The sequence below is a fragment of the Siniperca chuatsi genome, linkage group LG17, assembly GCF_020085105.1.
Source record: "Siniperca chuatsi isolate FFG_IHB_CAS linkage group LG17, ASM2008510v1, whole genome shotgun sequence".
NCBI lineage: Eukaryota > Metazoa > Chordata > Actinopteri > Centrarchiformes > Sinipercidae > Siniperca > Siniperca chuatsi.
Window position 1 is genome coordinate 26,178,496 of NC_058058.1, and position 12,122 is coordinate 26,190,617.

At 38.2% G+C, this 12,122-nt stretch overlaps 1 protein-coding gene across 2 annotated transcripts in view; it reads right to left on the reverse strand.

The window, feature by feature from the left end:
• The window catches only part of nxph1 (neurexophilin 1), a 54,549-nt gene that overhangs the window by 18,730 nt on the left and 23,697 nt on the right, over positions 1–12,122 (reverse strand). Inside the window, exon 1 of one of the 2 annotated variants that reach the window (XM_044172397.1) lies at positions 5,648–5,759. The exons of the other annotated variant lie outside the window; for it this stretch is intronic. Coding sequence (XP_044028332.1) covers positions 5,648–5,668 — 21 coding nt within the window. The 5' untranslated portion in view covers positions 5,669–5,759. Of the gene's footprint in view, positions 1–5,647; positions 5,760–12,122 lie in introns of those variants that run through there. 2 annotated transcript variants of the gene reach the window in all.

Genomic DNA, 12,122 nt, shown 5'->3' on the forward strand with positions numbered 1-12,122 from the left:
CAAAGGACATGTTCCATCTAATTTAGGTGTTTTCAACAATTCTACTATATGTGCGCATGTTCTACACTGGCCATGTAACAACTCACATTTTCCTCACACCACCCACTGCATCTTTTTTACCAGCTGACATTGAAAGCAGTGACAGTAAACCCTGTCCGAGCTTAACGAGGCTTCAGCAGATGCAGCAGAGGCAATAGAGAGTGACCGTGTAATGGGTGTGGAGTACTAGGCGACATCATGGATTTTTCCTTTTTTTGTCTAAAGGGAAGCATTATTTGATTTTCAGTGGGAAAAGGCAAATAAATAATGTTACAATGAACAAACAATATAGACTTGGACCAGAATCAATTGATATTACAATCAAGTGACAGTACACATTAGTGTATTTACTCCAAAAAATGCATTTAGTTAGTTAGTTAAAGTTACTCTTTAAATTTCTAGTGAGGTTTGTGGCTCCGCCACTATTTGAAAATACGGTTGCATGCTTTGCAACACTTTTTTCAGTAGATGACTTAAAGTAGAGGAAGGGGTGACACACACTGACAGACACACACATACAAGAAATAGGCACAGACACACAGAGAAAAACAGACTAAGAGTGGATTGGAATGATTGTTTTTTTCACAGTTGTATCGATTTCTGTCAGATTTTACACCAAATTTGGTTCAGATCCGTGGTTGTGTATGAATGTAGCCCTCTGACTCTTCTACTGGTTTTCTAGTGCTTATCAGTTAATGTTTACACCCCTAGTCTATTGTGTATGGTGATGAACAGCAAGTAGTGTATATTAGTACTTAGTACTTAGAACTAGTATAGAAGTACTATTGCACACTATAAAGTGAACTGAATATAAGTGCCACTCAAGTCATTTCCAGGTGTCCATTGTTTGTGTATTGTAGATTGTGTAGTGTGTTTGCATTTGGAAGATGTGTGGCTGCCAACAGTACTGAGCATTGAAGCTGCAAAATAGGGGGGCGGGGGGGGCTGGCCAAATAAATTCTATTAATTTATTTATTGAACTATCCTCAGATGTGTTTTCTGCTACGTTAATTTGAGCAGCACATTCAGGCATGACCAAAGCATTCAGAGGCTGCTCTCAGTCCCTGTGTCCATATCTCAAGTGTTCCCCAGCGAGAATAAGCCATGAAACACAGCCACTAACAGCTATCAACACCTACACCACACAATATGAGTTCAACTATTGGTGCTTGGCGCCACACTGCTGTTAAGTGCTGCAGGAATATCACAGTTTGCCCATGTACTTGAGCTGCCTAATGGTCATGTAAGCAGACTGTTGGACACATCGTTAAAGCAGAATTTCTTGCTCTGTGTGCATGCAAATGTGCAGAATAGGTGTGTGTGTGTTTCATCGACATCTGCCCGTAAGATTATGAGATATGTTGCATGCAAAGCTGACACTAGAGGAAAACTTATGGATAGTTAAAAATAAAGGGTTCGTTCTCTGAATAGAATGGATGTGTTCAGTAAATGTCATCACAATTAGATGTAAAATCTTGTGTTTAAGTAGAAGTTTTGGCCTGATACTGATCATCAAAATTATTAGCATTCACCTACAGAGGAAAACCATAACTCTTTTATACATTTGAAAGAAACTGCTTTTTAATAATAAAACCTAAGCTTGAGACATTTTGACTGATGTCTTTTTGAAAAGGCTGAGTAGTGTAGACAAATACCTATTCTCTGTCCATCAGTGCGTGGCTGATTAGCACCAGATGTGGAGCACCACCTAACATAAAGGTGGCACTGAATCTTACATATGTTTACGTTAACTTTGAAGTGCAGGCCTGACCTGCTTGTACTGTAATTTATGATTTGTATATTATAGACGTTTTGTGCAACTATGATACAAAGTCAAATGGATTGTGGAAATGATAGATCCATATACATATGGATCTGGTTCATATGCATATTCCTATGATATCCACAATATGTATGCTAAGTGGCCTTTTTATTTAATAGTATTTATAACCTTTGGATTCCATGTGATAACTTGTAGTATGGGGTTTTATTAGAATACCTGTATAAAACAAGTTGAGCTAAATAAGTTGTGCTAAAGTGAGTTAAGGTTCTTTTTGTGCTCCACACCTGGAGCTAATCAAAATATCACAGACAGATAAAATAATGTAGCTGTATCCAACATCACTCCCTATTTACAGTATAATACACCATATTTAGAGCCCACTATTTTATTTGAGTGTCCGAATTTTGAATCTGAAGTATATACACCGTATACTGCCCTCAAAAATTCCAAAAATATAACAAAAAAGTAGTGTCCATGGCATGTATATGCTACTTTCTGCTACCAATCCCACAATGCAATGCGTCACATTTATTTGATAGATGCGAAAATTACATTTGTGCGACTCTACACCTGTCAGTGAAAACGTAAAATGATGATGATTTTATAAGTGTTCAAAATCTCAATTTATTGCTCACTATAGAATAAACTATGGAGCAAACTATTATAGGGAATATTTTTGCGCAGGAGTAGTTGTAGTTCACTCTGAAGAGTTACTGTTTTACCCTTTTCACTGAATTTTTTAAATGTCTAAACGTTTTTTGGCAGGTGACTATGGGTGTCATAGTCGGACTGGCCATCGGGAGCACCGGAGAAATTCCCCTCCCCCAATCCCACCAGTCAGAGAACGGGAGCGCGTGAACAGGTGGATTCATTGCAAGAAGTATTGTAATGTATTGTTTTGTATTTTATCGTATGTATGTAATTGGCATGCGCCCGACGTGTAACTTTGCAGCCTTCTTGGCCAGGTCACCATTGAAAAAGAGATTTTATCTCAACTGGTTTTTACCAGGTTAAAAAAAGGTTAAATAAAAAAGTAGTTAGCTAGCAGCCCAAGTCAGTCAAAATGGACAAAAAGAGGAAAGGCGGTGCTGAAAAGGTTCAAGATAAAAAAAGTTTTTTTATCTCGAAAAAACATGCATGAAGATAAGTGACATGTTTCATATAACGAGCACTAGCAGCAGCAGCACTGCCAGCGCTAATGTCACGGACAAGGTCAATGACGCTGCTGAGACCCAGGGTGAGGGTGATGACAGTATGAACGTAGCATGCATGCCCGTGATTATTGAAACATATTGTGAATCTGATATGAAAAAAAGGTTTTCTTTGATTGAAAACAGCCCTAGTATGTTAGACCTGTATTGATTTATGTCTATTCAATCATGTCCTTGTTAGGCCAAGTTCAGCAGCTGCAGAGGAAGGAGTCAGGGACAGCCAGGAGGAAGCCAGCCCCCCTTTATTATTTTACACACCCAAAGCCAGACAACTTGAAAATGTTTTTTTTAGTTTCCATCCACAGCAAAAATCAGAAAACATTGTATATTAAAATATTGTTTTATTGTTTATAGACCAGCAATACCCAGGCCAGGAGTAATGGTCTGTACCTTAGCAGCAGGCCAAAAATGTATAGTACTTAATTTTTGTTAAAACTGTTTGTTTATTTAAATATTATTTATTGTTTTACTGCACTTTAAAAGAAGTACAACTGTGTACAGTCAGTACCTGATGTTTGTAATTATTTATTGTTTATAGACCTGCAATACTCAGGAGAGTAACCCTGATGAGTAAGTCCTTCAAGTTTTAAGGTTAATGATCAAATTGGCAATGTCATTATCTGACTTATTTCCTGTGTTGAAATTATGCTGCCTGTTCAAATATAGACATTCATCATGAAACACTGACTATTATACAATACAGTAGCCTGAATCTATCATGGTATCCTCATGGTGGCCTGCTGGCAACAAACCTTTAACTTGCTATTAAAATAGCTCTGTGTTAGTGTTAGCTCTCTTACCACCCAAGAATGATTTTTTACACTCAATTCATGTGATGATGTCTTCCTCTGGATTGAAGTACTGGAATCTCTCAGCTGTACGAGGTCAGCTTTCATGTACGGTAAATGCTTAATTTTAATTTGACAATAAAACCCAAAACATATACACAATGATTAACTTTTATACAAGAGAGAGAACCATAAAATATGAATAATTTACATTTAGAAACAAACAATCTATAAAAATAAAAATTGTTCTCACTCTCATTGTCTTGGAGTTTGTAAGCAGAGTTAAGATTCTTACTGGTGAAATTCAGAAGCTAATATGTCTCGAGGTACCATAAATCAAAGCCAGCTTTATTTTGTCAGCACGCAGATGGCCCAAAATACACAACTCACCTCAATTAAGACCTGAGGAGGGGAGATAAAAGAGAAAAGTGTTTGGAGAGGAAAAAAGGGCACCTGTTTGCTGGTCATATCCGCAGCTCTTCTGATCAGCGGCTGTGAGCTTCCCCCTGAGCTGTTTCAATGCTGTATTAATGATGGCAAACAAAGCCAAAGCCTCCTCACAGCCCCTTTGTGAGTTCATTCTCTTTCCACTTTGGTCCCTCTCAACTAATCTTCAGTGTCACACTTAATGAGATTTTCAGTTTGTAAAGTAAGTGGAGCAATAACTCCCCTAGCACATGCCGCCATCGCCATTCCCACCATCGCCTTGAATGCTTTTAAGGAACCACTTCTGCACCTTCTGTCTATTTCTCCTCTCAGTAAAGGATGCATTATGAAGGATTATTACTCATACAAATCGCATTGAATTATTCACACTACAAACACGCAGCTGAATTACAGTATGTGTTAAATGTGTGGCTTTATTTGCTCATAATGAGCAGTTTCTGCAGATTCTCCAGTCCTGGAGAATAACAAACAGTGAGTCATTAATTAGATAAATATGCATATCAACATTAGTTGAATTAAATAGAAAATAACTGTTAATTCTGTTGCCATCTGCAAAGGCTGTTTTATTTAATGTAATTATTGTTTTTATTAGTGTGATGTTAAATATAATCTCTCAGGCTACTGAGCAGATCTAATAGAGAGCAATGGATTAACATTCTGACTTTTGCATAGAGATTACCTTTACTAGATCCTGTTGTTGACCCTCTTGTTGTCATAAAATTGTATTTTCTGTTTCATTGTCAACCTCAGACAGTTAACTGCAGGACTGAAGTACTCGATCTCAGCCTTGTGTCTGGTCTCAAGAAAGCAAGACACCAAAACAAAGATAGATCACCAGAGAAGACACAAACCTTAAATTTACAAGTGCACAGAGTGACATATTTCCGTGGTGTGTCCTTGTTAGGGACCCATTGTTGACCAAGCATGCTCATTTCAGACTTGCCATTCAGTAGTTACTTTTACTATTTTTCAGAAATTCCTTCTGTTCTTGTGGCAATCACCAGACAAATACAAAAGTGACAAAGACATCCCAATATGAAGAATAGTGTAGACTGACCAAGTAACAAAGTGAAGCAATCCCGTGTATCCTCCACACACACAAATCAGGCTATTTCACATTTTGTTAAATAATGCTGTATATACAGTAGGTATACAGTTATAAGGGTATTAAGAACTGCCATTCAGAGACATAGTTTAATGTACCTGCAGCTTTGACCTGCAGCTATCACTGATGTTATGAGCTGGTAACAGCTCATAACATAGTTCTTACTGTATCACTGATTTACTGGTTAGCTTTCCTTTTTATTCTGATGGAGGATCAACTAGACCCTAGTCTCTTACGACTGGCTGCCCCACTGATCGCAAAACCAGTAGCTCACCTGGTGGAGCGTGTGCACCATGTACAGGACTGGGTCCTTGCCATGGCAGTGCAGGTTCAGGTCCAGCCTGCGGCCCTTTACTGCATTTCATCCTCTCTCTCTCTCTCTCTCTCTCTCCCACATTTCCTGTCTCTCTTCAGCTGTTCCTATCAAATAAAGGCAAAAGCCCCAAAAATAATCAAAAACAAACAGTAGCTCATATTTTTAATCTTCACTTTTTACTGGGGCTATTCCGAATGTTTGGAACACAGCACATGTTTTACCGCTATTTAAAAGGGGGTGACTCCAGTGAAGTAAATAGTTATATTACCAATATATTATTAATATTACCAATCTCTAAACTTTCCTGTTTGGCAAAGGTGCTCGAGTCATTGGCAACTGTGCACTTTCCTATCTATTAATAACACTCTTACCCTCCACCAATCTGGGTTCAGTTCTGGCCACAGCCAATATAAATGATATTGTAAATACTATTGACAACAGGCAAAAATGTGCAGTCCTCTTCATTGACCTATTCAAGGCCTTTGATATGGTTGACCACTCAGTTTTACTAGCATTAGTTGTCTAGTTGAGATTACTTGCAATTGGTTCCAAAATTAAATTAACTAATAGAACTCAAGCAATAGTAGCAGATGAGCTGAAGTCACCCTTCCTGGTGGCCAACAAAGGAGTACCCCAGGGACCTCTACTGTTTACCTTGTATATAAATGATATTTCCATGGAATTAGAAAACTGTCAAGTTCATCTTTATGCTGACGATACAATACTACTCAGTGCCTTCAAACAGACAAGCTCTCTCGTATTTAGAGACTGCTTATAACTCAATCGAACGAGCTCTGGCTGGTCTTAAACTGGTACTGAATGCCAGTAAGACAAAGTATATGATATTCCCAAGACAGAACAATGATCCTATTGATGTACACTTGTCCACCTTAAACAATGTAGACAATAAATGTTTCCAACAGTACTAGTACCTGGGTATGTGGCTAGATCACAATCTGTACTTTAGGTCACACATCTCAAATTTATCTAGCTAACTTAAGCCTAGAATTGTTCTGTATAGGAATAATTCTGCCTAACTTTGTTCAATAGAAAATAAGAGTGTGCAGGCTATAATATTGCCAGTCTTGGACAATGGAGATACACTATATACACATGCACCGGTCTCTGTCTGAAGCCACTGGGCGCTATATATCATGGCGCTCTGCGTTTTGTCATGGGTGACGGGTACCAAGTAAGTGATTCCATCGGCATTTAAATATAACAGAGGACTCCTATGCTAATTTCAGTCCCTCCCAAATTGACAATGTATCCTTAAAGACAGGAACCTTTGAAACAGCTATAAAACCGGATATATATTTAGACTACTTTTCTCACATCGACCTTCTCCAACTAACTTCAATGAATTAATTCATCTAAGCCATCAACCTGTCTTGTAGACCCCATCCCAACTAGGCTGCTTAAAAAACCTTAGCACTTCTTTACTGGATATGATCAGTCTGTGTTTATTAACAGGCTATGTACCAAAATCCTTTAAAGTAGCTGTAATTAAATTAAACTTAAAAAGCCCACTCTAGATCCAGGGGTTATAGCCAACTAAAGACCTATATCTAACCTTATCTTTCTCGCTAAGCTCCTTGAGAAAGCAGTCGCCAATCAGTTGTGTGACTTTCTACATAACAATGGTTTATTTGAGGATTTTCAGTCGGGATTTAGAGTGGGGGACAGCATTGGTGAAAATTACAAATGACCAGAGAACTTCTCTCTTCTCTCTACTTGTCTTGTTAGATCTTAGTGCTGCATTCCTGCATCACATCCTATTACAGAGACTGGAACATTTAATTGACATTAAAGGAACAACACTAAGCTGTCTAATTTATAAGATCAATCTCAGTTTGTACATATTAATGATGAATCCTCCATGCAAGCCAAAGTTAGTCACAGAGGTCTGCGAGGTTCTGTGCTTGGACCATTTCTATTCACCTTATATATGCTTCTTTTAGGCAATATTATTAGGAAGAACTTTCATTGTTATAACCAATTGATCTTTGAACAGGATATGTCCTTATCTCCCACGTAAAACAAACTTCAAGGACTGCGTTTTTTCACCTACATAACATGCAAAAATCAGGTACATCCTGTCTCAAAATGACAAAAAAAAAACTAGTCCATTTAGCATTTGTTACTTCTCGGCTGCAATATTACCACTACCATTACATTATTATTAATAATTCTATGTGGAATTTGCATTGTGCTACTGTATGCTCTCTTTCCTCCTGCTCTCTCTCTCTCTCTCTCAACCCAATTGGCAGCAGCAGATTCAGGGCCGTCCACCCTGAGTCTGGTTCTGCTCGAGGTTTCTTCCTCTTAAAAGGAAGTTTTTCCTTGCCATTGTCGCCAAGTGCTTGCTCTTGGTGGGAATTGTTGGGTCTCTGTAAATAATTGTATAAAGAGTATGGTCTAGACCTGCTCTATCGGAAAAGTGTAATGAGATAACTTCTGTTAACTAAAGCTAAGCTGTCCTCTTTAGTATCATATGGCGTTTTCAAAGAGCTAGTGACTGAGATACCCGAAAAAAATACTTGTAACTGTTTTTAAGTGTGCTCATACGGGTAGGGGTAAGGGTATGGGCTTACATGTATGCATATGTGTATATGTATATATATAAATGTATATGTAAATGTGTATAACTGTGTATTTATGTGTAAATTTTATTCCCTTTTTGTCACAGGGCCCCCCTGGAAACGAGACCTCTGTCTCAGTGGGTCCTCCCTGCTAAAATAAAGGATAAATTAAAAAATTGTGCTCACCTACAACTCAATACCCTAACCTTTGTGAACTATTTGTTGGTGTGTGTGTTTACTACCACAGATTTCAGCTGGTGGATAAGTTCAGATTTTTCAAGTCTTACAATAAATATCAATTTCCAGAAATTAGTTAACTTAGAACAAGACCAGAACATATATTTAAGGTAAGATGCTGTTTGCTTACATCAGTCACTTCTAGAATCAGTATCCAATTGAATCTTAAAGGTCCAGTGTGTAGGATCTAGTGGTGAAGATTGCAGTTTGCAACCATTTGAATACCACTCACATCATCCTCCCCTTCCAAAAAAAACATGAATGTCCCTATCTAGAGCCAGTGTTTGGTTTGTCTGTTCTGGGCTACTGTAGAAACATGATGGAGCAACATGGCGACCTCTGTGGAGGGGGACCTGTGCTTGTGTAGATAAAAATGGCTTATTCTAAGGTAATGAAAACACATCGATTCTTATTTTCATGTGATTTTACACTAATGAAAATATACTAATAATTATATATATAATATACTATATTACTTATACTTATAATATCACATTCCATTTCTGCCAATAGCTCCTCCTAAATGTTACACACTGGACCTTTAAATTGTATGACTGAGTCTTAAACAAATTAAAGATGAATGAAAGTCTAAATAAAGTCATCACGAGGACGCTCAGTATTAAGTTCTTCTTCCCATTATTTTTGGGTTGTTTTTTTTTGCTCTCGTCTTTTTATTTGAATCTCTGGAAAGAACAACAACAAAGCAAGACTACAACACAATAGAGCACAGTTTAAACTAATATGTGTTCCTTTTGAACGTTTCAGTAAGCTATTACTGGAGTGTTTCATAGTAGTCCCCTAACATCTGAGCTGAACTCAGAAGTAGCCAGCTGTCAGCTACACACACACACACACACACACACACACACACACCGTGTTGTTCAAACACTTTGCTGTGGGATTAGTGTAATTATTTTGATTTCTAATATAGCATTAGTATAATTCAAAAGTCGGTTCTGTACAGTAGGGATATTGTGTTTTCCCCTCACTCAACACATGCGCTTCTCTAAATAAGACATGTGAGTAGGGACACTGTTTAGCTGATTGATAACGGCTGGTCCAAACCACACTCACTTTCATTTCAAGATACAAATCTCTGCACACCTCATTCAAATATTTAAAAACCTATGTGACTCAGTTTCATATGCAGAAGAAGTGTACAAATTCAGAAAATTCATGACATCATTCCATGCAATTTCAACACCAGCAGGCTGAGGTGGACAAAAAACAGTAGCGCACAGTAAGTATTGGTGTTTGATCGGGTATATTTTAGTCAATGCCAATCCATTAAAATGTGCTCACATCGGCCCTGACACCGATCCCTATGATCGGCTTGGGACATCTCTATAATGTACATTTCCACAGCACTTATTCTATCAGTACAACAGAGTCATGTCATACTCACCCACTCTGGTGCTCTTAAATTTTACTTGTATAACAAAACCTCTTTCTACATTCACTAATGATATTTCCAGTTGCTTCCGATTAGCTTTTTTTTAAAATTATAGATAGATTATTGATTCCGAGGGAAATTTAGGCATGCAGTAGCTTCAACGACACATACAAAACACCAATACACACAAGAATATAAGAATATAGTCTAGCCACCAGAACTATTACAGAGAGCTGTCACTATGATAGAGTATATGGAAATATAAGGTGCTTAACAATGCAGGTAGTGAAAATGAAAGGTGATTAAAAAGTAAAAACAGTGCAAGAATAATGATTACTGTGGATAATGTAAAATACAAATTGAAGATAAATATATAAACAAATACAAATGCAAATTGTGCATGAGGCTGACATAGCCAGTAACAGTCCAGCAGCCCAATGACAGAATGCAGGTGGGCATTCAATTTCACCCTGCCATCACTGGGAGAAGTTGTATAGCTGTATGGCCTGGGGGACAAAAGACTTCCTCAGTCTGTCTGTTGAGCAAGACTGAGACAGCAGTCTGCTGAACATACTCCTCCACCTATAGTGAATGTGCTGTGCAGAGGGTGTCGGGCATTGTCCATGATGGACAACAGTTTATTTAGGGTCCTTCTCTCTGCCACTGACATTAGGGAATCCAGCTACCAACCACAGAGCCAGCTCTCCTCACCAGCCTGTCCAGCTGCATAGTGTCCCTCTGCTTAATGCTGCCTCCCCAGCATACCACAGCATAGAAGGCGAAATCTGACGTAAAACATCAGCAGTAGCTTCCTACAGATATTGAAGGACCCCAGCCTCCTCAGGTAATAGAGCCAGCTCTGTCCCTTCCTGTGAAGAGTGTCAGCGTGTGCTGACCAGTCACTGATATAGTTTCATTTTTTTAAATGACCATGATTTATGCTTCCCATCCTGTGACAGCAGCTTTAAAAAAGTTGGTTTACATTATTCTCCTAAAAATTAATAGGGAAGATTTTTGAAATTATATCAGTAAGATATTTAGGTATTTAGGATGTAACAGTGTCTAATCATCATTATCAGAATGTTGGCTGATAATGTTAGTTTATTTGAAATGACCCTCCTCCGCAAACCCCAGACTTCTCAGACCTTGAGCCATGCAAAATATATATTCATCAATAGGATGGAGACCAGTATGGTGCTTTATTTGATTGGCTCTTACAAACATAATGAAGTTTGTTCTTCTCTGAGATGCTGAGAGCTGAATTGAGAGTGTGCTGGAGCTGACCTGCGGTCTACGTATATGATGGAGAGTAACAGCAATCAGGTAGTGAAAGAGAGCCACAGGAGTGCAACCCCATCTCATTTCTATGCAGAGTTGTTGCCTGAAATCAAATTAAACCCATAATACAATAAACCACCATTTTTGCTTCCACTGATACCAGAGGACCTCATCTCAAACCTATGACAAGCTGTAATCAATATGATTTAAGAGCTGAAGGCATAAACAACTCAGCTGAGACAAAAAAAAAGTAGTTACAGGGTCACAGCTCTTTGTATTGGCTGCCTGTAATTGCATTTCAGAAATGCTTTTTGGTTTGCTACTGTCATTGATTTTCGGGTCATGAGGTGACATTGAGGGTTGCAACTATTGATTGTTTTCATAATCAAGTGCTATTCTGATAATTATTATATATGTGATTACTATGATTACTTGAGCATGACCAGCTTAATCTGTTAGGGAGCCCCAAGGCAAGAAACATGCTTTGAGGTCCCTATTGAGACATATTGCAGATGTAGCAGTAAAGTATGACATTAACATAGCATATCCAAGCTCTCATCAACCTTGTTTCCAGCAGCAGCAGGCAGCTGTTTTCAGTGAAAAAGCTCCGATAAACCCACTGTAGTGGGTTAGCGACTAGCTGGTGAACATAGTGGAGCATCTGGCAAGCTAAGGAGCCAAATATTTGTCTTAAAATTGGCGGAGACAGAACAAAACAGCTAAAAGGAGGGGTAATATTGGATTTAGATTAATTAGGTGGACACAAACACGACTCATAATGAATGCTAATTTTGTTCTGTGTCTGCTTTTTCCGCAATTTTCAAGTTGATGCAGCAGTGATTTTTGTCCCTGCATTTGTCTGCTTTATAATTCAATGATGAAATGAAACAGCTTACAGAGAATAGACACCTGAATTTTTGACTTGTCATAGCAAGAAAAGCAT